This window comes from Diadema antillarum, unplaced genomic scaffold, assembly GCF_040938485.1.
Source record: "Diadema antillarum isolate AM-2024a unplaced genomic scaffold, OU_Dant_1.0 seq00000876_RagTag, whole genome shotgun sequence".
In the NCBI taxonomy this organism is placed as follows: domain Eukaryota; kingdom Metazoa; phylum Echinodermata; class Echinoidea; order Diadematoida; family Diadematidae; genus Diadema; species Diadema antillarum.
The window spans coordinates 415,026-442,867 of record NW_027271740.1 but is presented as its reverse complement, the minus strand read 5'-3'; the positions used below and the strand labels follow the sequence as shown (position 1 = coordinate 442,867).

Below are 27,842 nucleotides of genomic sequence, written 5' to 3'. Positions count from 1 at the left end.
AAGTTCGGAAAACTTTAATCTATAAACCGGAATTTCTATGCTACTATACACGAATGACTGTTTAAGAAATTATATAATTAACATTTCTTTTTAATCTTTTTCTAATCTTAAGATGATAAAGGAAGGAAAGAAATATATTGGATGAATAGATAGAAGTGGAAATAAGAATTACCAAAACGAAATTTCCCTACCGCGACATCCCTCATTTCATTCAACACTAGGATCACCCATACCCATTAACACCACAAAAAATGGAATTAATGAACTTCACGAATTTAAAAAGATGTCCTTAGAATATAAGCTAAACAAAAAAAAAAACAAAAAAAAAAACACAGCAACAACAAAGATCCTACTCTCCGCTGTTTATGTACGGAGTGTAGGATCTCCGAGAATTTGGTATAGGTGAGGTATGCATACGATCAAGGAGCTTCGCAAGCTCCTTGATACGATCAAAGATCCGATCTTTGATACAATATACCTGGTGCCAAATCAGCCCAGTGGACACCAACCGAGATGGCCGCTAATCGTAAAGCCGCTTCGCGAATCGAGCAAGAGATCGATAAGTATAGGGCAGAGTGTAATTGGGAACGTATTGGTGAAATAGTCAAACAAAACAAAGTAAAAAGCCCGCAACTTGGTAAGAACCAATGTATTTATGTATCATACAGCTGTCAGTAGCTGTAACATTGTTAGTATATGTGCGTGTGAACGCCCACCTTAGTTTCGCTAGTCCCACCCAATCAGTAATTTGTATGTTCGTATTGCCTTCCTTCTATTTACTAGATCTAAACAATGTTAGCTCTAGAAAGTTAGTAACTAACTTATACACAGCCCGGTCGCTGTACACAAGTGTATGTGACATGTTGAGGATAAACATGCTTTCCTGCTTGTACCATGACCATGTATTGCCCACACACACAGAGATTCTGTGTCTTTATGCTAATTGTGTCACAATGACAATAAATTTACACTTTTAGTTTACTGGTAATCTATCCATGCACAAGGGATGAGAGCAAGCGTGAGATGAATTGTGAGATTTTTTAATATTTACCAGCAAAGAAAGCCAGTAGATTTGTTTAAAAAGTGTGTAAAAAGACTTTTGATCTTGAAATTATATGAACAAATAAGACCAAGCAGTAAATTGATAGAAATCATTAATCTTTCAATGCAATATTCTTTGCCAAAGTTCATACAGTTACGGGCAGCTGAAACAGTATGGAACAGAAGAGCAATTTTTTCACAACTTCATACTACTAGGCCTACTCTATTATTACTACATTGGTAAAAATGAATTTGAATAAGTTTGGTGAGCTTATATTTTTTATTACATGCGTTCTTCATGTCACACAACATCCATAGTTGACATTTTTATGCATTTGTTGTTTTTGTAGAGGTTGTGCTTCACCTTGCTACTGGTGAGTGTGAGTTAGAGCTGTATCTCATCAAGAATCCTCCCAACCATGAAACGGCTGAAAAGGCCAAGCGAGAGCTGTCATCGGCCAAGTCACACCTCCTTCTTGCTGCCAAGGGGGCCAAGGTATGACCAAGCATCGCATGCTCCTTTCTTCCCACTGACACAACTTTGGGAACACCAAGTTTTAGAAAAAAAAAAGAGGAGAATTATGATCTAATTCATGTCACAAGTAAGGGAAATAATCCTTTCTGTTCATGCAACATTGTACCCAGCGAACATCTTTCACACTATTTTTATAGTGTAAAAAAGGGGGGGAAGGAGAATGAATGTAAATACTCGAAATTTCCATGAATAAAAGGTTTTCTTTATTGATGCTACATGTTGTCACCTTTGAGACTTGGGAATCAATATTGAGACCAAAAAGAATGAAAAGTTAAGGCAGTAGGTTATTTGACCCAAGGACTGCATGTCACTGCCATGAACAACCTGAATAGCTTCGGTTCAGCTGGAAGTGCCCCTGCACAGTAAACTGTTAGCTGGTTTCTCTTTTTTCACTTTGTTGATTATATTACAGATTGAAGATGATGTTGTTGAGAGCAAAAGTATAGATTAATTGTATGGGTTTTTCATGTATTTCTGGGGCACATTCTAGATGTAATGATAGCTCCCTTTCAATGCTGTTGATACTGTGTGTTCACAGTGCGCTTTGAGAAGTAGTGGAAATGATGCATTCCTTCCCCACAGCACATCTTGTATGCAGAGTCTCACTTGTTACTGGCCAAGGTACACCTGGCCATGGGGGAGTACGAGGAGGCCATTAAGAGTTTAGACAAGGCCAAGCTGGACGATATGAACAGCCAGGAAGTCCCTTCATCCAGGCTCAAGCTCATGGCTGAAGCCTTCGCTGTTAGAGGTAGGCAAACACATCCATGTCGTGGGAAGGAGAACCAAAAGAATTACTGCATTTTGAATAGAAAAACAAAGGAAAAAGAAGAGAGAAAATATGCTGAATATTCTGGTTGGCAATTAAAAAGGCAATGTGACAATATCAATAGTACCAACCAGCAGACAAATGCAGCACATTCCTGATACTTTGTTTTGCCATGCTATAATTTACATAATAATGCTTAATTCAATTCAATTCTGAAAATTTCTGTTTGTATGTGTATACATTCATTAAAATATGTACAGTGGACTCCCGTTATAACAAAGTCCTCGGGACTGGCAGTTTTCTTTCGTTATATTGAATTTTCGTTATATCAAACAAATAAACAATAAAAATACATAGAGTGGATAATTTTGCGACCTGAATTTTTACTTCGGTGTAACCGGAATTTCGTTGTAACCATGTTTGTTATAACGGGAGTGCACTGTATTTCGTACCACTGCCTTTTAAGTTTGTGCTGATACATTAACAACTTGTATGCCTATTGCATTAACAGGTCTGTGCATGGAAAAACTGGCAGCCAAGCAAGGAGAAGAAGCCAAGAGTGAGAAGGAGGATGAGATCATCAGTAACTACGAGAGAGCTGGAGACCTGGCTCTGTGCTATTTACAGGTATCAAGCTCTGTCATCCAGTCTGCATCCTTCCTGGTTTATGGACAAGTTAAAGGCATTATTTGCCATTTGCAGATGAAACAAAAATATTAGTGCTTTGAAATAGTTCAAAAATGTGAGTTTTGGGTACAAACAACCACTACACTGTAAAAATTTTAATCCGTATAATCATTGTTAAGTATTGATAAATAGACAAAAAGTGAACAATTGTTATCATAAAAATATTGCCAGACTGAACCGTCTACAGTTATAGTTTAATGAGAAAAGTAGTGATATCTCCATATATTTTAGGCTTTGTTGCAAAAATTTGTATATGGTAGGATGTTTTGTGATAACTGACCTACACTATGCATCAAATGTGATATCTTGAACATTTTTAAAATCACTGCTCCCAAAGGTAAACAGGACCTTTAATAAAGAACCCTTGAATGATAATGAATTGATGCAGATATGTTTGTGTAATCATCAGTCGGAAAAAATATTTTGTGATGATTATGATGTAGAATATTTAAAGAAACATCATGCCTCTGACATGGACTTAATGATGTGATTCTTCTGACTTCATTGGATTTGTAGGAGGTAGAGAAGGGTCACCAAGGCAATGCAACTTCTTCAAGCTCTAGCAGCCTTGGTTCTGGCAGTCACATTGTGGGACCAGTCTTGGAGACAGCTGTGCAAAGAGCGCCTCTCCTCTACATCCAACTCGGGTGAGCATTGCATCTCTTGAATCACAGAGGCCCTTCTACTTACACAGTATAATTGCATGTGATGGGAAATTGGAAATAAGGTAAATGGGAGTCTCAGTTGTATACATTGTTATCTGTTAGGAACTGATATCTTCTGCTGACAATAAATGGCCTATTGAAAAGCTGCAAAGTAACAGCATTCAGTTGTTCCTACTACATTGTCAATGTGTGATTGCAGGGCTACTAAATTCAAACAAATTGTGTTTGCCACATTGACATTGTTACTAAAAACTCTTGATGTCACAGTGAGGGGGCAGTCTTTTGTATTTTGCAGGTACCTGAATGTACACTTGTAAGAAGTAACCACCATTATCTTGTTTGTGCAGTAAATTGGACCAGGGCATCAACCGATTCCGTCACATCCTCAAGGCTGTGGAGACGCGAACGTCTCAAAATATTCGCACGACGCTTGCCCGTGAGCTGGCTGAGGTGCTTCTGCGGGGTGTCTGTGAGCACCGCTATACTCCGCCCTCTAGTGACGGTCGCGAGGAAAGATTTGGCAGTCTCAGCCGGTCGTCGGCCAGTGGAGGCTCGGCTGGATCTCTTCGTCCAGCAGGTTCCAGAGGGTCCCTTAAACCCAAGCTGTACACCATGGATAGGTAAGAGATTCATCATCCAGAGAAGCATTTGTTTGATAGACAACTCCACCTCCATTCTATCTTCTGCAGTGTCAAGCATAAATGTCTTCATGAATTGCATTCAGTTTATGAATATATACTTATTTTTTTTTATATCAGTTATATGGAGAAGAGGCTTGATATGATTCGGACAATATTGTTCCTATGATTTGCTAGTGCCATTCATGCTTTTATCCCATTAATTGCCTCATTTCCAGCCTTAAATTTCCTTTATGCTTTTAAAATAATCACTGAGAATGTGTGATTATACCATATTTTGTGATTGTTTATATAGAAAATTATTTGGTAGAGTTTCCATAGTTGTTGTTGTTTTTTTTTTGGCTGTATGTGTGTGTGTTTGTGTGCAGAGCACATAGTATTTAAGAATATCTATGTTCCTGTAATGATGTGTAGCTGGCAAAGGAAATTGTGGTTTCATACCAGAGTACAAGTATTTCTTTTCTTCTTTTTTCTTCCAGAGAAAGTACAAGGAGTTTGACTTGCAAACCTTGTTGTTAATCTGAAAGCCTAAAACATTTACTGTTGTTTACTTCCTTTGAAATTATTTGCCACCACATTTTCAGTATTCTTGAATAACAAGAAGTTACTCACGTTGACAAGAAGGATTCTGAAACAATATCTCCATATGATAGAGTGATATAACTGAAGAAATGAGAATGTATTCTGTAATGATTCAGAATGGACATATGAGTTACAAGTGTATTACTATTGCAACAAATGGGTGAATTTTCTTGAAATAAAACAAAAATCAAAAATGTTAAAAAATTAGGCAACCTGACCCAAGAGAACATAGTGTTATCTGATATAATTGTATACATCTCCTGACTATTCCGCTTATCATCATGTTGTTTCTTTCCTATGTCTGTGTATTCCATCATTGTACCTCTCGCTGTAGTCGACCAAGTCATTGTTCAGATGACCAGTAAGTGATGGGCTGCATGCTATAGGGTCATCATCAGTATGCACATCTCTTTATAGACATTTGGCACTATGTACATCTCTTAAAGGAATGATTTGGTGTCTCTTTCCTTCTTTGCTGTCAGAGTTGGCTCATTTACTGGAAGAGTCAATCCCACAAACTTTGGGAAGCTCCTCAAATTGGACACAATGATAGTTTAATATCACCATCATGCATGCCTTCACAGTATGAATAAATATGATCCAAACAAAAGTGTGTGAGCATTGTCTCAATTTTGAGAGGCTCTTTGCTTGACTTGTATCTTTCCTAATAATGACCAAGTTGACTTCTCAGTATATCATATATCAAGTTTGTTACTGCTGCATGCACAACTTGCATGTTCTTGTCAGTAATCTTTACTGTGGATTACCAAACTTAAATCCCAACAACTTGCAGAGAGTAATCTTGCTGTGGGTCAAACTCAAGGAAGTGACTGACAGTGAAGCACATAAGATAGATGTAGATGGATTCATATGTAGAGCACTGTACTCACTAATGCAGTAGCAATAGAACCACAGATGTGAAATGCAGTGACTTTTGTGATTACAAGGAATGATGAGGATAGTATGACAGTGTTTGGCTTTAAAGTAGGTTCCTACTAAAATAGTATGAGCTTCTTCTTTGCAAATGAAATAATCTGTGAGTTTGATGTTTTTTCTCACCAGCCTACTTTCGAGGCAGTAATATTTTGATATGAAGGGCTTAACTCCCACAAGTTGTTTAGAATTTTTTGATTGCTTTAGGCCTTCTTCTTATGGAGAATGGGTAGGTAATAGTACATTGGCCTTTCATCTTTCCTGCCAGATATGGATAAGGGTGGTAGTGACATCTTAGTATGGAGAAGTCAGCATCTTTCAGTTCTGACCCAAGTAGTGGACATACAGAAAGAATACCTATATAGTATCATGTGTGACATCTTGTTTCAAGGTGCTACATAAGATCGTGCCCAATTGCCTTGGGCAAGTGAAAATCAAAGACGGGCAAGTGTTTTGGAATGATGAGAAAAAATTCTCGCCTGAATTGGGCAAGCAAAAAGTTTTTAAGGGCCACCTTTTTTCACTTCTCCTCTCTTCAAACCCACAAAGTCCACTATACAGAATCCAAAAGATAGTGACTGTTTAGTGATGCAATGCACATTAATTTCATTTCAGCAACTTTCCAACAATTACATAAAATGCCCCCTTGCAATGCAACACCAACACTCGATCAAACCAAGTTTGTTACTCCAGTATGTATTTAATCGTGTCAATCAACATGTGCTGTTTCCTTGAAATGATTGTTTCATCATGCCCTTGACTTACAAGTGATTTCTTCACGTATATCATTTTCTTATATTTTTTCTCACTTTGTTCTTGGGCAAGTGAAATTCATGTTCATGTTTGGGCAAGCGTTCTACAACAAATTGAAAATCTGCTCGCCCAACCGGGCAAGGGATAAAAAAAAAAAAAAAAAATGTTATGTAGCACCCTGCTTGTTTTCAGATTATTACACTACCAGACAGGGTTGTGTCCTCTGGGAAATTGTTGATGTATGTTTACTATTCAGCCCCAGTGCACAGTGAATAAGGGTACACAATAAGGTTTCACTTCATATTTATGTTTAAGACCATAAATGGTTTTACAGTACTAATTAATACTTGTTATTCAAATATATAATGTAATGTTTTAGTCACCATACATCATGTATTTATTAATGCACATATAAGTGATTATACAATACTATATATTTGACTCATTTAACCTGGTGTAGATTCACAAAAGTTCTACAAAATGCATATGAGACCACTATTCCCAGTCTTACTAATACATACAGTATATGTGTAATTACACTGGACAGCATATTATGAATTAACTACTTTTTCTTTGCGGCACTTTTTTCAAAACTTTTCCTTTATATGTTAACTTAGAGGTATATTTCTTATCGATTATTTTATTACCAATGTAGGGTGGTGTTTTTGTTTGTTTGTGATGCTTTCTTCATGACTATTACGAACTGAAAAAAGAAAAAAAAAGGACTTTCGGATGGTATTCTAAGAGTGGACATTAGCTCTAAAGTATCCAATATATTCATTTATGAAATAATTCTCTTTGTTGATAGTAACTGGGATGGGTGTATATATGGCATGACTGACCCATACAGGAACAGAAGTATGGAATGCTGCACTATGCTTGAATATTTCTGAGTAATTATTAAAAGGCGGCAGCTTATATTTGCATTATATTTTTGATGTGAAAAATTCTTCATAGCAAATTGTGTTATATTCGAAGCATCAGCTGCATTTAATGCATAGTGGCCATAATCTGGATGTTGTGTAGTATGCTAGCAAATCTGAAGTTGAAGTGTAATTGGAGAAATGTAAACCGTCAAAAAAAAAAACCCAAAACAGTGATGGAATCAGAAGGGCATGTAGACTAGAACAAGTCATCAGTCTTCTGGCTTTCATTATGGTTTGTGTTTCTTCTAAATTCCCCAACTAATATCTTTGTTATGCCTTGTAGGAGGCTAACCATTACACCGATAGATAAAGATGAACAGTGAAAGTAGCCGCAGTGTGTCATCTTTGCATGTCGTTCAACTTTAAGCTTACCCTTGATATGACATAACATACAGCAGTGTGTTTAAATAGTGGAAGTAAAGCATCCTAGTGCAAGATTTCTGTTGTGATGCTTCCCCAAAAAGTAATACCCCCATCTTGGTTTCGTCTTAACAAACTACAAAATACAAAGTTTGTTCCTACGGTTACCAGGTCTCTGTTTGTTGTGACCTGATGTGATTGTTGCCTGCTGTTTAATAACAGCATAGAATCAAAGCGATGTGTTTGCTACAAGCCTTTGAGAGAAGTTGCCTTTGGCCTTCTCACTTCCAAGTGATTAAAAATCCACAGAGCGTCAGAGATAAATTCAATTCCTATTGGGAGAAAGAAGGTCAGACTTACTGCTCTGCTGACTGAAATAATGTGAAGAAGTCAAAACTGATTTTCATTGCAAACATACCTTAATGTCAGAGAAAAGCAATATTTACAGGGGTGAAAATGCATTTTTGTGTTGGGCAGAAGTTCTGTAAAGCATTTTTTTTAAATTTTGTATATATTTTTTAGTTATCTCCTTTTTTTTTAGTGATAACCATTGGTAATTTGTTAGTAAAACACAAATGTGTGATGCATCCAGAATGCATGAAACTTAAAAAGAGTAGGGATGTTTAGTTCATTCTTAATACTTTTGTTGGGTCTCTTTTGCATGTACATGTAGTAAGTCCCAGTTCATGAAATTTGCTTGGAAGCAATACAAAGACTTTACATGCATACTTTGCCAAATAAATGAATGAAAGAATGAATGGTATCTTACTTCTAACATCTTTTGACCCTTTTCCAAGTACCTGTCGTTCATTCATAGAAATAAGACAAAGTCAGACTTAGTAGGAGTATCATATCTATCATGCTCTGGTTCTCATTTGTTAAGCATCCTTTTATTTCATATTTTTTACTGTTCATTGTAGTGTATACATAACGAAAACAAAATCATTTTCTTGTGTAAACTAGGGAGTTTTCATGGGCGGCACATTCACTTGAGCCATTTAGTGACTTGTTCTTTCACATCATGTAAGACTGCATGGACACTTGGATACATGAAAGGTTGTTCTGTTTTGTAAATTCAGAAATTAATTTATCACTTTCTTGTTCAATTTCTGTCAATCAACATTTGGGCTACATGAAATAGTACGCATGTACAAATAATGTCTAGGGTAATATCATTTATGAATATTAGTTCTGTGTGATTGAATGAGATGAATGAAAAGAAATAGACTATCTGATTTGCTGTATGTAATATCTTGTGTCTGTCCACAGGTTGTTTGTCCCAAAGACTGTTGGAGAGGAGGCTTTGCTGCTCCTCCTCATCAGTGAAATGCAGGTAAGATCTTCATTGCACGTGTTGTTTATAGGGACCAGCTAAAATTACACACAAGCAAACTAACAGTTAGTAAAAACTCAGTATGAAGGAAATTGTAAATTGATTGGTATTCAAGACTGTGAGTGTGTATATTTTCTACTAAATCCAATACTTTCTAATAAATCTTATACGGTACTTTCTGATCAATCCAATCTTAGAGTAAATGCTTCATGACTCGGTTCTGTAACATCAGTTATTATGAAGACTGTGATTCTAAATATAATACATGAATTCCCAGCAGGGCTCAAGTTCATTATTTTGAAAACAGAGCCAAGTGGAGGTTTAAATTTTGCTTTGTGCTTAAGCTTTGGTGTTATTATACCTTCCTGCTTGCAAAGTGATACCTGTCCTTGATTCACACTTTTTTTCTCTTTCACGATGATCAGCTTGTTCATGTTGATGTGACTGTAAAAATTTCTTGTTTTCTGTTTCTCTTTATTTTCTCCTTATAGACCTATATCCCAATTGCGGTACTGTCAAAGTTTCTTTTACCAATATCTATTCACTACATTAGATAATGTGCCATATTTTCTAGAGTATTACCTGCACATTTTACCATTGGGAAAATCCTGAAAATAGGGAAATGTTATGCACATAAAAACAATTTGTGTGTGTGGGTGGGAAGGATGTTTTGATGGTGGAAATGCAAATGGTTTTGGGACCTTGCTAGGTGCTATATCAAATCATATTTCTAAATTTTAGAGGCTTAGAATGGCAAGTCACCTTTCACTTCCCACTTGAGCTCCTGAACATTCCAGCTATATTAAGTAGCACTAAACTAACATAAAAGAGGAGGATTGTGTGAAAAGCTGAACTGCTACTAAACCCACCACCTAGGCCTGATCACTTGTATCCTTTCACTAGGCTTGACCCACATTTAGATCCACTCTACTGACTGACCAAAATGGATAAATGAAGTACATACAGTTGTAGCAGATGATTTTCGAGCAAAGTCAGTGGATAGTTTTGTCTTTTTGGCATATTATACCGGATATTTCAATTGGCAAGATCTTGATTACCAAGTAGTACAGTGTACTGCTTGATCACACTCACAATGTGAAAAGATCACATTGTCCAACTAGACTTGAGCTGATCATGATCACATGTGTGTACTATGACCTCAGTAGTGGTATACATATTGTCAAGAATATTAAGTCTTATTTGTCAAATAACCCTGGGACTTTCATATAAAAATGTTAGTGTTAGACCACCACCACATATTTTATCTGTTTTACTTTTCCTCTGGGCCAGATTATGGGTGCAGTTAATACACAGGAAAATATGGTACAGTATTCATCGCATAATCGGGACAGGTTGGGAGTAGCAAACACGGCCCCTTTAAGCGAGGTGCCCGATTTCGCGATGAGTACTCACCATACACTAACGGCATACGACATGTACATGTAGTGCACACACACACACACACACACACACATGCATACTGACGTACTGTACATGTACATGAATACACAACACGCTACCCCTCGGCGCGACCCTCCAGCTCTCCCTGCATTCTCGCAATGATGTAGAGTAATCGCAACCGGGTTCGATTCTTCTGTCAAACACGCGTGTACACGTAATCAATGTCAGCTCGCATAGTCTAGATTCATAAAACGTTACGTATTCGCACATACATTGAACCCTTCTCATCTTTCACGCTCTCCCTCCCACTCTCTCCCCCATTTCACTGAATACGTAACTGTTCATAGCCCTCATTTCAATCACGTAACTTTTGCCCAGTCACAACTGAGGAAGATTGTGACGTACACACAGATCACAGTGTACAGCTGTATTGAAAGTTGAAACCAAAGACAGTAGATAACAAGATACGAAGGCGCGCGATAACAATGGACTTTGCCCTCAGAGTGTATGACTGAGATTAAACAACGCACACAGCCTGGGCTGTATATGAGCGAGGCATGTTTTTTTATTGGCTGTGAGTCGAGTAGGAATTGCAAGCGAGCACATGGCTTTGCTTATGTAGGGGAGAAGAATGTTCGCGAAGGCATGTGCTTTGCAATGGCATGGATACTTATACACGGCGCTTTCGTGGCTATGCATGTACATGTACTGGATGGACGGAGGTCAAAACACACCAATCCGAAGCTTGCTTTGTAAGTTTGTTGTAAACGACAACTGATACGGAATCTTTGAAATATTGTTGTGGTATTTTGGTAGATTTTTTGTGTAAAATATTAACAAAATCAAAGATCGCTTGAAGAAAAATTGTCCCGTTTATCAGAGGTCCCAGCCCGATTATCCAGTGAAAATAACGTGCGTTGGAAATGTTTCTGGGAAACGTATATCATTTAAGCGAGGATCCCGATTATCAGATGCCCGATTATGCGATGAATACTGTATTTACCATTCACCACAATGTGCGTCAACATTGCATTCAAAACATTTTATATGATAGTCTCACTCTCAAGCAGATACACTTTTTCTCAAGAGACATTTATTTACAAGTACTAAGTGAATGTTAAAGAGTTGTCTTTGTCAGAAGACTATCACCTGATTTACGATTGCATAAAATTTATGCCTACTTTTTTCTGGCAAGATTGACTCATTCTTCATGGTGAAGTGAGTGGATATGTATGAGCTCAAACTCATTGATTCAATCCTGCTTGAATGTTTTCAAAATTCAGTGGAGATTTTCCCTGTAAATTACTTCAGTGTTGTTAAATTCAGTGAGGAGAAGATTAACCAAATCTCTAAAGAGGGGTAAAAAAAAAAAAATGAATGAATGAAAGCAGCTATCAAAAGTGTTTCAGTGTGGGAAGCTTGAGTCTTTGCATCATACAGTGGATTTGAAGAGCCTCAAAAAATATACTGTAAAACATGATATTTTCGTGGCATGAAATTTTCGCGAATTGGAGCCAACAGCCTTTTTTGCGGCATGAAATTTTTGTGAGTTGCCTCTAACATTCAATGCATATAGTGTAGACAAGAATTTTCGGGTGCATTTTAATTTCACAAATCTTGGCTCTCATGAATTTTGCGAAATTAAAATGCATGTGAACATTCCTTATTTTACAGTAATGTTTTCTCATACAACCGTATCTCATCGATGGTTTTACTTGTTTTTTTCAAACATGGTTGTTATGGGAATAGACAGCTTGTTATGATTTTCTGCGGGCAACAAAATTAAAATTGTCATCAGCGGTGTAATAGTGATGAATGTTTATATTCTTAGTTTTTATGTCATATTTAGTAGGTCTTTATTGTGCTTTCCAAGTGGTTTATAATTACAATATGTTGGTCTTAAACCTAAGTTGGAATACTTCAATGCATCCAAGCCAAGCTCTGATCATGCTGTATAGTCAAAAAGCGACATTTATTAGTATCCTGCATATAGAACTGTCATCCAGCTGTAAATGCCTAAATTTGTGTGTATCATGTTCAAATGTACTGTCAATCCATCTGAGTAGGCACAGTCTTCCATTCCATCCGAAAAACATTTGATTAAGAGAATTTAGTGGCAAGTATCTGTTTTTTAATAGTGACATGTAATCATGCAATTTGCTCACAGTTTCCAAAATTGAATGTTGTATTCACTAGCATACATTGTATCTATCTCATAGAATGAATCACTACTTCTCATGGATCTAGAGAATTACGTTTGATTCTCATCCATTCTAGAGTTATTGTTGCTCATGATACATTTCATGACATCGTATATATCTTAGTGTGCCATCATTGAATTCAGCAGGGTTGTATTATTATATGGGTAAATTAATTTTCTGTCTTAGAAAGTCATTCTTTGCTCATGATACCTAAACCAGACATTGTAGAGCTTTCGTAACCAGATGTAATGTTTGCATTAAAAACTGATTTTTTTGAACAAGACTCCAAAACATGCATTTCTCTGTGAGGAATTTGACGTCTGTCCCTGAATTATGGATATTTTCAAAGTATAGCCTCTTACTATGTTATTGTCTTCTTTGTGTGTAATTTGAATGCAACACAAGATACATTGTGTTTACATTTTGTAGATAAATTCATAAAATCTATAGCTCAAGGAAAATGAGTCTTTTCACCCTTTGATGACATGTGATAAAAGTCTTCAATCCTTTGTGCTCAATGTAATTTACAAACTTTGTACTTGTTATGTGTCAAAGGTCAATAGAGATGTTGTGCTGAGTCGGTCCAAGGAGTACAGTCAAAGTCGCCAACACACCTTCTTCAATGCCACAGCTGTCTATGACCTCCTCACCATTGCCCTCACACGCAGGGCTCAGTACCAGATGCTCTCAGATGTAAGATAGAGTGTTTGCTTTCCTTTTCTTTGCCTTACGTGCCTTTCGAAGAATCCAGCGATGGGCTCGCTTAGTACCCTTTAAATAGCAGCCCCAATGGCTTCAGTCAATGAAATGAGGGTAGATGGACAAGAGATGATTCCTTGGTGTAAGTTCTCTCATTTTTCAGCAGTTGCAACATCATGACAGCTCTCTATATCAAATAGCATGTGCCAAGTCTCTGCGCCACCTCCAACTTGGCTTGAAAAGAAAGAGAAGTGAATTTAGAAACATGTTCTTCATATCAGCTATCATTTGAAGTAAAGGTATTTCAGCATCTGGTGAATTTGATGAATTTTCTGGTTGCCTCTGACAGAATTATATCATGTAAATGACACGTGATAAATGTGATGAAATGCTTCATGTTCACCTTGAGAGTAAAGGCTACGCTGAGTTAATTCTCTACCTCTGATTCTGATGCCTAACAAACTAGGAGTACCACTTTAATTTTTAGCCTGGTGTCAAACGTAAAGTAGTGTGTCAATGGTTCTGAGCTGTTTTTTTTTTTTTTTTTTGTTATTCTTTATCCCAGACCCTGGACAGGACCATGCGATTCTCTTTTGAGGAGTTCCACCTCTGGATGCAGTTTGCTCTGTCCCTCATCAGCAGTGAAAAGGTTAGGCTTCTGTCATAGTACTGTTATTTAATTCATCTTTTTATTCATCACCACACCAGCTTTAACTCGCGTGAAGTGCCTGCATTAGGCATTTAAAGTGTTGTTTAAAACATATTGATGCCAATGATATTGCTGGACTTATTGGAAGTATGGCAAAGGTGCTTTTGAACACACATGAGATAGTCATGATGAGAGCATGCATGTGTTCGTTTTACTACCTAAGGACCAGAATTGGTAGGATCTTTGCAGATATTTCTGTCAGCTTTGTTTCCTGTCTTGTTCATTGCAGTTTTATTTTTCTTGACATAAATCTTACTCATGTAGATATATTTTGTCAGAATTATATAAGTGTAGAAGGAAGACAAAAATACCTGTAGATGCTTTTGTTAGTTTCTTTGGTTGTTACTCAAATATGATTGTATTTCCAATCATGAGAAAGTATTCTCCCAGCTTCTCCATGAGAACCATTATTCAATCGTAATTAACCAACCTTCCTCTCCATCTTGAATACCATTCTTGTCACACAGTATGACAGAGCCCTTCAGGTTCTGCGTCGATGTAGCAACATGCAGCCAAACAACATCACAGTTCTTCTTCTGGCCGCTAAGGTCTGCTTGCAAAATCTCAACTTGGTATGTTGACAGGCCTTGTCTCTCATTCATCTTCAAATCATGTTTAATCTAAATATCTGCTGCAGGAGTGCATATGCTTTTGTTTGTTTTCTTGAATTCTATTCCATATGAGCAACATTTGTATTGCAACATTCAGGAATGACATTAGAATGAATACATTTAGATCACTGTTAATTGCTGTGTCTATTGTTTATCCTTTCAAGTTCTATAATTTCCACTTTTTTTCCTATTTTTTTTTCTTATTCCAGCTGATATTATGTATTTATAATTTATGATATCCAGTGCATCAGGCAATCATGAAGGATAGTTGAATTTATCAGTATACTTTCTGCGTAGTAGAAATATGTATTTCAATTTCTATCTTGATGGAGTCGGATAGAGTTTTGTCATAGTATATTTCATGGTTTTCCTGTTGTGCCCAGTTGGAGGAGGGTTTGGAGTTTGCCAGCTTGGCAGTAGAACACAGCAGCAACCAGCCCCAGGCTCCTCGCTGTCACATGATGCAGGGACTGGCCTATGGCATGATGGCCCTAGAAGGTAGGTCCAGGACCTGGAGGCCTTGCTCAGCACCGTTGAGGACAGGCTGATTTTGCTACGACACACATTTCCCATAGACACTTGCCCGAGTATAATCGGGACTCATCCTCAACGGGTTAATACCGTTGGGATGCCAAAGTCTCATAAATGTAGTCACTCATATATACCTGGTATACCAATTTTTGTTAATAGTTGATTTAAAGGACACCTGATGACAAATTATAAGTCATTTTAATGGTTTTGTGTAGGTCATTTTACTCATCAATGACAGAGTAATGTGATGGAAAAGTAGATTTTGGGTTTGATATTCATATAGAATTTGCTGCTGGTGTAGATGATTGGAAATATACCGTTGCCTTCCTTCACACAGACCCTCCTATGTTATATATACCTGCTGAAAATTTGTTTCTTGACTGAAGATGTAAGTGATGTTTCCACTACCAATGTTAGATGAGTTAGCCACTGAAGTGTATTCAAAGCCATTTATTAAACACCACTGATGAATGTAATTTTTTATGTACCCGGTAGTTTGATACTTTTATCAATGGAACTCTACACTTCATATCAAAAGAATCCTTATTCATACCTCTGCTGCATAATGTAGAACACTAAAACCTCAGTGATGGCAATCCATTTGTGATGAACAGAATCAGTATATCAGTCTGTGCAGGGCCAGATCTACACATACATGGCATTGAAATAGAGACACTAAAATTCATTTGGAGTTTTGAATAAGGTTGTATTAACATTTTTTTCTTTCTTTCTTTTTTAGCCACCATTCAGGAGCAGCGTTGTGAGCTTCAACGCAAGTCCCTTGCCTGCCTCAAATCTGCCACCTCATTGGACCCTGATGACCACATGACCCAATTTCAGATGGCCATGCAATTAGCGTTATCAAGACAGGTATGGTCATTCAAATGAGCTTGTGCCGGTTTAGGAATATATGTTATCTTTGCATACCATTATTAGTAAAAAGGCAAGCGTTTGTCATATGGAAATCACAAGTATATATTGGTGCGATATAATGCACAAAGTTTGTATCAGAAATAAAGAGAAACTTCTAATGGTAAAGACCAACAAGTAGACCAACCAGAATGTGAATGAAAAAGACACGAGAGGAAAAAAAGAGGCAAGTATGGTGTTGATGACGCGTGCACTTGTACCCTTATACTTGCAGCACTTGCTGATTTTTTAAAGCAAACTCCCCCCGCCCCCCAACAAAATAAAATATCCTTAAGACTAATTAAGAACATTTCACAAGAAAGGATTTATGAATGGTGTTTGTAAGGTTTTCATAGGCTGTAGGTCAGTCAGAGGTACAGTATCATGGTGGTATTGGGGCTTCATGCAATATTGAGTGAAACCTCATCATCTGGTTTACCCTGCAGATCCCCGAAGCCTTGCAGAGGGTGCGTATCTCCCTCCAGCTGTGTGCTGACCACCTACAGTCCCTCCATCTCCTGGCTCTACTCCTCTCAGCTCAGAAACAATACACTGAGGCTCTGGCCATCCTGGAGGCTGCTGTACACCAGTACCCGGATGACTTCAAGTGGGTTTCGTTGTCATGGCAATGATTCACGTGTTGATGTATGTGGCTGAAGACAAGAGCAGTATATGTAGGAGTAATAGTATTGATTAAAATTGATGATAATGTAAATGACACAATAATACTGATGATCATGATGTGAGTGACAGTGGTGATGGTGATGATGTCTTTAAGAGATGAAACCTAGTCATGATGGAGTCAATGGGTATGATAATGAAGTTGAGGATAGAATAATTTATGAAGATGCACAAAGCATTGTGTTTATTATCATTGGAAGGTCAAGGAGTAGATTGAAGTGGAATGCAGTAAATGGAGTGTACAGGAATGTGAGTGGTGCCATGAAGTGTATTTTTTAAGAAGGCATTTCCCCTTGTTTGTATTATTTCAGTCTCCAGTTTACCAAGGCCAAGCTAGAAGAGGTCCATCTGGGTCCAGAGGAGGCTTTGGTGACCTGTAAACAGATGCTAGAGCACTGGAGAGGGGGTTATGAAGCAACACAGCAAAGGTACAATCTTTAGAGTGCATCCTTTGTAGAAATGAACATTCTTTATTTTCCTCATGTAAGTCATGACAACAAAAAGTCGCAATCAGGTACACACTTCCAGACGAGAGTTTAGTGCTCAAAAGTTTCTGCTCTATTCAAGATTTGATTGAATACTGAGTAATCCTCAGAAGAAATAGACATCACTATTCATTAAAAAAAAAAGACTCCAGAAAATGATAAAACATTCTAAGTTTGAAGTTGATATACATCATATAAGCTATAAAGGACTAAAACAGTGACTTCAAGTGTAACTTTGTGAGCCATTGATTCTGGTATTCGATGATTTCTCTATGGGAAGATGAAACTCAAGAAGTATTTTTGTTCAAATAGATAACGTGTCATTTAATAATTGTGGCAAAAGCAGTAGACACTAAGAAATCCATGCAGCAGAAATAATCATACTAAAAAGGAGCAAAGAGAGTACCAGGACATTAGAGAATAAGTGCAGCAGAAATCATTTAAAACAAAAGGATGAAAGAGGGTATCGTTCACTCTGTCGTCTCGTCTGTGACAGTGAGTCTAGTAGAGGGACGGGTCTCCTGGAACGAGTGACCTCAGACCGCCGCAGTCTGGTACAGATGCATCTCTCAGAATACAGTGACAGGGACTCAGGTATGTCAGAAGCAATAGGTTTATTCCCTCTGTGTTTCTATGTGTTTGTATGTCTTGGTGGAATTCATTGTGATATTGGTCGTTTTCATCAATTTGCATCAATTCCTGCTGAACATGCTCAAATTCTTGAACATTTACATTTATCTTAAAGCTTTACTGTGATTGGTCTTTGGATACTTTTTTTCAAGTTGGATTGCTTTTATAGAGTGTTGTCTTGTGGCTAAGTTGACATTCATAAATCATTTCTCATCTCAAAAATTGATACTGAGACCTGAGATATGTAATTTCAGAGTTTCAAAGAAGATTTTGTCACTTTGACAAGAAGCACATCTAACGAGAGAGAAAAATTTTCTTGTCATGAATGTTTTTTTAATATCATCATGTGCAACAGCTTTATCAAAATTTTTCTTTCATTCATTTTTGCTCTCATATATCATTATGTTAAGCAAAAAAGAGAAGAATTGTTCTTAAGCCAGCAAGAAAAAATAGGGAAAAAATATACATATATATATATATGCCATCTTGGTTTCCTATTGCACATAGTATAAATCCATTTGTAAGGCACAGACACTGTAATTCTTACACTGAGACTGTTTTCATTCGTACTGGTACTAAAGATTTTATGCAGTATTACCAATTGGAAGCTTGCATTAACCCGTTGAGGATGGACTGATGTTGTTGTATTGTTCCTTTAGCAAGCATTTCCCATAGACACCTGCCTAAGTATTCTCCGGACTCATCCTAAACGGGTTAACATCCTAAAGTGACAGCACTACTAGACATCATACTGAATTGCTTTCCAATTATTCTAGACTGTAGATGATTATCCTCATAGCATTCACTCTTTAATTCTTTTTTTTTTTAATTATTATTGTGCAATGTCTGTGCTCACAATACCAAAGGAATTTGTTTTTGGTTACATTGGACCTGTATCTACACCCATACATGAGGAACATGTTATTCTTTACACAGACTACAGGCCAACATTTCTTGTGACATAACATGCTGAAATATTATTAATGTTGTATTAGATGTGTTGAGGAGTGGGATTTTTCTAACTAGTATTTCAATGTTTTTGTCATTTGTGTTCTTTCTGACTAATTATAGCTTATCTCATCTGTTTTTACCAACAATAAGATCAGAAACATTTTTTTCTTCTTAACTTTTCACTGGAGGAGTAATTCTCCAACTACCATTTCTGACTGCAGTTGATTTTTATAGCAAGTGTGAATATTTCTTTTTTTTCTTTTCTTTTTTTTTTGCCAGTGCTTTCTGCATATCCTTACTTGCATTCCAACAATCAACTTTTGCTTTTGATATTCATCTGCTGTAACTTTTCATTCATTCATTTTGTGTCTTTATGCTTCTGATTGTTTCTGTCATGAAATGATAAATTAAAGACATTAGAAGCGAAAGGGGAGCAAAGTGTAAGTATTTCTTGTTATTCCCTGTATGCAGCATGATGCATTAAATATGAGGTATTGCTGTATTACATGCTATTGTTTGATAGCCTGGGAAGTATGTGCCGATATTTTCACGCGAGATAGCACATAATGGGACGTTCATTACACGTTGACATGGGATATATCATGTCTTGGTTTGTTTGTGCTTGTAGGATGAATTAGTCTGACCATGGTATGATATGATGGTGTATTCAGTTATCTAGAATATTGAGATTGATCATGATTACACTGCAGAATTCTTTTTATTTTATTGATCATGATTAGAATTTTAGTTTAATCATCTGCTGTTTTGCCGATTGCTTCTAATTTCAATGTGTATCGTTGTCAAGTCTGTGTCTCTTTCTGTTTTTTTACGTTATATTCTTCCCAGATAGTCTTCTATCTTCGCCTTCTCAGTCTGATCTCAAGATTTGTCTCATGTATCATGATTGTGCCTTGATTTTCAGTTTTTGTGTCTGATCTGTGTCTCAATGTCTTTCTTTCATTTCATTTGGAAGATATTTCTACAATACCGCATCACCTTATAACATCCTTTGACACTGCAGTAAATCCTATTCATCACTGCTTTCTAGACAGTGCTACGGCTTATCCTGTGTGAATATTCTCATATCTAGATTCTGAAGTTAGTTTCAATGTAGTGAAGCTTATGTTGGCTGTCAATGCTGCATTTTTAGGTTCCTTCTTTATTTATTTCAGTTGCTTTCCCTAAGGAGTTGCCATAGTCATTTTGTGATTCTTCTACTGATAGATAACATTAGTTTTGTCATCGTGATTAAGAGAAAATATTTCATCATGAAAACAATGTTTTAAAAACTGTAGTTAGTATTTCAGCCAGACATGAGTGTCATTGGATTGATAACTTTCAATTTATGACAATCAAAAAAATTAAAACATCAATGTCTCAATATCAATGTGTATGCATCCACATGCTATACCGTACTATCAATTCGGGTACAACAAGGTGTATACCATATCGACTCACATGTTTTGATCAAACTATCATCAATTAACCCATTCCATACTGAATTCTGAAATGCCCATAGACTTAATAGGCAGGCCACCAGGTTCCCGTACAGAACAAGTTAATGACCTTCCAAAAGCCAAGCCCTGCAAGGAACAATGCACATACCAACTCGATAAAAGTATTCTAGTTTACTTACTTTTTGGGATAACTGCAAGAATAACAAAATTTCAGAAGTTTATGATACCCTTTGACCCAGTGCCCTTCAGCATCAGATATGCCACCAATTCAGTGCATTCATGTAATTCATCTGGACACACATTACTGGGTACTGTAATATCTAATTAACTTTTTTTTTTCCTAATTACGCCCATGTATTGAATGTTATGGAAATCTAATGCTACATCCATTTATACAGATAGCCAATGCACCCAGCATATGTAGCAAAGCAATGGAAACATTTAGAAAAAGTTTTAAACATTGTTGGCGGGATATTTATTCCTTGTACTTTGAATTACTCAGTGCAGAAAAAAAAATGTATATCACTACATCCATATATTCAGATTAAATCCGTGAGTTGACAATCTCAAACAGTTCTGCCCTTCAACTTTAGAAATCCTGCATATAAATGTTAAGGTGTTATGTGTGCTGAGGTAGTTGGCTTACACACTTAACTAAGTTTGCCTTACAGAACCCAACTCAATCTTTTATTGATTTCTGAAAAGTTTTTTCAAAAATATATTGGAGTCTCTCTTGAGATCACTTTTGTAGAGAATCATAATTAGCTAACCATATTATACATGACATGAATTTAGCATCACATGCAATCTTTCTCTTTGGGTAGATCAAAGGTTAGCATATGTTCTGACAATGTTTAAAAAAAGTTCTTCCCATTTTTATTTTCATTTGGTGTGCTAAAAGATACCATTGATTGTATGCTTATTTTAATTTGCTCATTTGTGATTTGCAGTGAAGCATGTCTCGTAAACATTTACATACATATACAAGTATATACAGGAATTAAACATTTAGAAGATGGTATATTGTGGATTCTTCTTCTGTTGCATTTACTTTCAAACTGCATAAGTGCAGAGAAATTGTACAATTATTGTAGTCTAAGAGAAATTTTAATTGAAAGAAAGTGAATGTAGTATATGTATCTAAAAATGGTAACTGAGAAAGTGTTCTTTCTCATTGCAGTTTAGTTTTAAAGACAAAATAAGAGTAGAAATCATCTCTGGCCAATGCATAATAGAAATAATCCAATAATGAAGAGTGACACTCATTAATTGAAACCATACTTGTTATCAAGTAATGATTACTTTTTTTTTTCTTAATTCTCCGTCAATCACCTTCAAGGTGGGAAAATGTAGATAGATATATAGGGGACTTCCGTTAGAACAAGTCCTTAAGACTGGCAGTTTCCTGTCATTACATCAAATTTTGTTAAGAGCCAAGCAACAAAGTATATGAATTTATATAGATGATAATTTTGGGACCTGAATTGTACTTAGCTATAACAGTGTTAATTATAATAGGAGTGCACAGCAACAATATTTCTTGCTCGAGAACATTGTTGGATTTCTCACGATTAATTATTATTCTCAGGGTGTAAGTAATTAGAGGATTACAATTCAAACCTCTGGGTTAATCTTAACTTAACACTTTAACAGCTTATCTCTTTTCGTGAAGCATATTTGTGTGTCAGTGAATGTGGCGCCTGTAGTTGTGTAACTCTGGACAAGCACACTTAACCCGTTGTTCTCTCTTCCAGGTTCCATCCACAACTCTCTGGCTGCATCCCGGGTGGAGCACGCCCTCTCAGAAGTCGCCTCCTCCACCGGTAGCTTCATCCCCAAAACTGGTTCCCAGCATCTCTGGATGGTTCAAGCACACATCTGGCTGGCAATTGGTGAGAAGCCAGAGCTCTGACTGTTCCATGGACCTGAAGAGCCCTTTTTGTCATTCCATCTTCAATTTGCATATTTCAAAGGAAATGATCTTTTCCATTTATTTGTGCATTGTTTCCTTATTACTGAAAAGATGGCGAGAGAATAGCTAGAGAAATATTTATCAACAAAAAGGTTTATAATGCAGGGTAATGTATAGTTTTGTTTCAGCTGCCTTGTCTTATCCTAGGTCTCTTGTTTACATGGAATAGACTTAAGTGCAGATATGCTCTTTGGCTCATGTGATATGATATATTATACCATGTAAAACAATTTATACATGGAGAATTAAGTATGTTAATAGGTACCGGTAGTTGGTATTTTAATACTGTCTCTTGTTATGACACTATGAGTGCAGTGAGTTTGTATCTGGTTGATCCTACAGGTAAATGGCACCTACTGGTGATGAACAGCATCCCCGTCATAGATTCATCAGCACTTGTTCAACCTGATCTCTAATGATGTGACTTAATCTGAAATAGTTTAGGATAATCTTTTCTTTTCTTTTAAGGATTTATTTTGTCTTTAATGTGTGATCTCCCTGGTGACTATCAATCATTTTGAGGTTCATCACCCTGTCACATGAATTTTCTCCCCAGCTGAGCTGTACTTAAGTCTTGATAGACCAGGAGAGGCCAAGGGATGTGTTCAGGAGGCTTCATCCATCTTCCCTCTCTCTCATCAGGTCATGCACACGGTGAGAACACACCTCTCTGTCAGAACTATCATACTCTGAGTAATAGAAATCAGGTATATGTGATGTGTACTGATTCTAGGACAGATCTCAATAAATGTCTTCCTTTTTGTGCATCATGTATTTGAGTGTAAACTACAATGCCAGATCCGGCAGATTTACAAGGTGTAACAAACTGCTATTTTATTCTAAGGCTGAATCACATCAACTGAGAAATGAAAGTGTATGGAAAGTTCAGAAGCCTTGAAAAAAAGTCTACACAAGCTGTAATTGATAATGATGATGATAATAATAGTAATAATGATAATAATAATGAGCTGTAATTACTTCTCTAGAATTATCAGAGATGACAATATGTCTAGTGTCCAACATGCAAAATGAATGAAGAGAGAGAGAGAGAGAGAGATTTTAGGACACCTCGTATCAGGGGTAAATGTCACGTGTTGTAGGCTACTGAAATTCTTGCATCTGATTGGCTAAGAGCAAATAGATGGAATGCACCCCCCACCCCCCTTGCTGTTGTTGGGCTTGTTACAAAATCCTACGCTTTCTGTTTGTGCAAAGCATTGAATGCACATCTGTAGGTTGTGATATTCATTTCAAAAGGTGTTTAGGGATCCCAGTGTGCTAGATTTTAGATTCAGTGAACTCTATCAGGAACAAAGGCAACTTTTTGTGTACAATCCAAATGGTTTAATGAGATGGCGGGCCTGGAAGGGTCAAGTATTGTTATTACAAATGAAGAGTGATGAAGTTGCTGGCATGTAGTCATGTAGATTCTTGTGTACGATCACAGCGAGGCTGCATACATGAGCACAACGGGGAGTGGACCGAGGCCAAGAAGTGCTATGACAGCGCCCTTGCCATCAACCCCTCCCACATCACCAGCCTACAGAACCTGGGTCAGGTGTACACCCAGCAAGGAAACCTGCTCATGGCTGAACGTATCTTGAGGGAGGCAGTCAACATTGACCCCACCTCACACCATGCTTGGTGAGATCTTTTAACACTCTGCATGCCAGCCATGCCTCTCCTCTGTACCATTTGTGTGTGTCTATGTTCCAAAGGTTGGACTGTATGGGAAGAGATACAACGGGGGATTTTGTTTTTGTACCAAAGTCTTGACAATCAGGTATACGGTATGAAACTCAAGACATGAAATTCTTCATGTTCATCATTGCAGGCTCTGTATACGAAACTTTACAATATCAATTAATTATCGAAGTCCACAGGGAAAAAAAAAAGAGTTTCTTGACCACTTTTAGTGTCTCTTTTTAAGAATGTATATAATAGTATGCTATATTTTGACCTCTTTTGTTTTACCATTACTTGTAAAAATAGAGGGTAAATATATCTAATATCTGTGATACAAACTGTAGCATGCCAATGAAGACAAGTTCTGATTGTCAAAATGTTTTGGATGTATGCATGAAGGTTGAAGTTTAGGATCTATGTGAAAACTTCTGAAGAATTTGAATTTTTTAAGTCAAGTGGACGGTAGCAGCATTGTCAGCTTTATTCTGATTTGTTTCCCGAATTCTTTGTAGGATATCACTTGGCAAGGTCCTACAGGCCTCCGGTCAGTGTGAGGCAGCTGGAGAGTGCATGCAGACCGGCCTGCAGCTGGAGTCCACTAGCCCCATCCTGCCCTTCTCCACCATACCCAGGGCACTGTGATCGTCAACTCGCCTCTCAACACATCTCAACTCAAGGGGGCGCTGTGTTCTACATGCTGTATGTGTCATTGCCTTGGTTGGTAGACTTGCCCTTCCAGCGGGGTCAAGCCATCATGGTGGAGACATCACAGTTGTACAGTTAACCCATAGTGTATGGGAATGGGATGTGCCATGTTCTAGCCTTATAGAGGTTTAAAAATCCTAGAAGCAACAAGTTAAATTTGTTGGCTTACATCAGAGTTGACATAATCCAACTGGCACTGTGTAAATGAGAAGCATGCATAGGACAAAGAGTTGTGAATAAAATATGTCAAGTTGTTTGTACTGGTGTATTGATATCTTCATTGTAAGACTAGTATTTTCATTGGCAATTTTAGATATTTTTTCTACATGTACCAGAACATATAAAATCAAGGTAGTACAACAATGTGCACTGCTGTTTTAGCTACAAATTGTTTCTGTTTCTTTGTTTTGTTCCTTTTTTTACTGTTTAGGCTAGAATGCTTGCTTAAGGAGTAATTGTGATGCAGAAAAACTAAGCTGTTTCTGCACATTTAGCTACTCTAACATCTAGGCTTAAATCAGCTTCTTTCTTGAGCGTCTGCAATGTACTTTCTATCAATGTTATTGTAACAGTTTGCATGGTAGATTCTTGGCTGCCTTGCTGCAAAGGGCAATCAAAGGTAGTTTTATTTATATTTTCCTCTCATATTAATATTATGAGGTGTGCTCAAACTCTTTTAACACAGGGTTTAAAAAAAAATCATGTTTCTACATTCCTGGACATTGCTTTGAGAAAACAAAGGAATGTTCATTCTTTGTCAGGTTTTAGAACTGAACAAGATAGAGCACCAAGCTAGCAATCCGTAGGTCTCAGGTTCGAATCCCGATGGAATCCCTCTTTCTTTGCTGAATTTTTCACTAATAAGTTATTCATTTCTGGTCAGTTTCCCTGTTTGCGTTTATTCAAAGAGCTGCATCACTTTGGTGATCCCTTGCATTTATCCCCAAGTTGATTTACGTCCTTCTGGTTTATTTTAGGTTAACGTGTATATACAGTATGTGTGTGTGTCTCTCAACACACATACACACACGCACACATTACGATATCTTCTGACCACACAAGCATTGAAAATTAAGGGTTTCTTGGACAAACACTGTACTAGGGCTTTCTATAGCTCAGCTGGTAGAGCACCGGGCTAGCAATCCAGAGGTCCCAGGTTTGAAACCTGATGGAATCCTTTTTTTTTTTTCTGCTCTATTTTTTCACTAATAAGTTTTAATTTAGAATCATTTGAAACAAGAAAGTAATTCTTCAAATTAGTCAAAGGAAAATATAGTTGTAACTTCAGTCATTCATGCAACATTTAGATTATCTTTATACAGAAGTGATAAATCTATATTTTTGGAAGAAATTTTGTCTTCACAGGGAGTAAAACCTTAACAGATATAACCCATTCTTGTTATTTAAAGTGAAGTTGATGGTATGGTAGTACTTTTGACTTGAGTGTCTTCTGGAAATATATAAAAGTATATGAAAGACATCTTTTTATCCAAGATGCTTTTTTTTTTGGGGGGGGGGGGGGTGGTGGTTTTGTTTGTATTTGTCAAGTTTATGTGATTGTCTTGGCCAATCCAACAGGTTACTTAAGAGTGAATGGTTTAAGAAATGGTGTAAAAGGAAGCTGGATAGTATCTTATCAACCCTGCTTTAAATGGATTAGACCTGGGGCTAATGATGCATTCATCTACTGCTGGACTACCATTAAGTTGCCTTGTGTTCTATTATCTCCACTCCTCCCAGCATCTAATCTCTCCTCACTGTGTTTTATAGTGCATGAGGATAAAGATATTTACTCATGTGTGTCAACTTGATAGGGAATTAAGGATAACCTTTTCAACAGATGACTGCATCCCACCAGACCTTCTCCAAACTGTCTATCCCTTTCTTTTCTTTGAACAAGTATCTGCATGTCAATCAGTGTTTCCACAGCTCCTTCTATCCTTGCCACATTGTGTGCTTTCAACACTTTCTCCTTAATTCCTGTCAGAATGCTAAATGAGCTTATGTTACCCTTTTACGATTAGTAACACATCTTTTTCTGACCTGGGTGAGAGAATGGTTGTTAATGAACCCCATGGTTTAGTGGCAAATCTCCATTAAACCTGCATTAATGCCTTATACACAGAGATACTTGATGCGTAACAAGAACTTCTCCTTTATCTTTGTGTAATGTTCCTGAAATGTCATAACCAAGATTCTGCGGCCAAGACTTCAATGGATTATGATATAACATGGATTTAAAGACCATCTCTACACTGATGGGATATGTTGTGTACCTCCACCAGACTACAGATAGGTGTCTGGGAAAGCTACATCTGAAGATCTAGAGTCCCTGCCCTTCCTAAAAATGAAAGAAAGAGGTTGTGCTGTGCAACGCTTTTACAGCAGGGTGATCTTGTAATGGTGAATATAATATATAACTGAGGACCAAAATGGATTTACAATGAACCAAGTTTCTTCAATTGTGTGCACAGATTGCAGTGTTAGTTTTATGTAGAATTTGAACTAATGTAAATGAGGTGCAATATGTGTTATTTATTTCTGTGTATATTGTGTACAAATGGTCAGCTGGAAACGAGTCTAACTGTACAAAGACTATTTCTTCTAATCACAAATTGTTTAGAAACAAGCACACTTAACTTTTAGTCAAGATTTTGCTACGAAAAGTTGAAGAAAGTGTACGCAAGAGTGGTTTGTTTTATAAAAATTGCATGTAATTTATTACTATTTGCATTACTTTAATATAGAAAATATACATTTAAATTGCAAGTTACATGATTTTCATATGATAAGATATGAGTAATAGTGACTCATGTCCAATTATTTTGCCGAAAGAGGACTGAATTAGAGCTTAATTCACACAAAGTCCTTTTTTCATAAACATGACATTATTGATTGTAAATTGGTTGCAAGAATATGAATTTGAGTAGTTACCAATATCTGAATTCCAAATCACTTTTCTTTTCTAGTTGATAATTATTTCTTTGTCTAA

At 36.9% G+C, this 27,842-nt stretch overlaps 1 protein-coding gene across 1 annotated transcript; it reads left to right on the top strand.

Annotated features, from left to right (window-relative positions):
* The first annotated feature begins 428 nt into the window (after positions 1-428).
* Positions 429-25,069, top strand: LOC139740730 (tetratricopeptide repeat protein 7B-like). Its single transcript, XM_071651297.1, has 20 exons — positions 429-637; positions 1,392-1,537; positions 2,159-2,327; positions 2,857-2,972; positions 3,549-3,679; positions 4,045-4,317; positions 9,159-9,222; positions 13,380-13,517; positions 14,089-14,172; positions 14,700-14,804; positions 15,227-15,341; positions 16,114-16,244; positions 16,730-16,890; positions 17,276-17,392; positions 17,946-18,043; positions 19,444-19,470; positions 22,242-22,379; positions 23,016-23,113; positions 23,907-24,103; positions 24,658-25,069. Exons 1-20 carry the CDS (start codon positions 514-516, stop codon positions 24,785-24,787), a joined length of 2,562 nt encoding a protein of 853 aa, XP_071507398.1. The 5' UTR covers positions 429-513; the 3' UTR covers positions 24,788-25,069.
* The last annotated feature ends 2,773 nt before the right edge of the window (positions 25,070-27,842 follow it).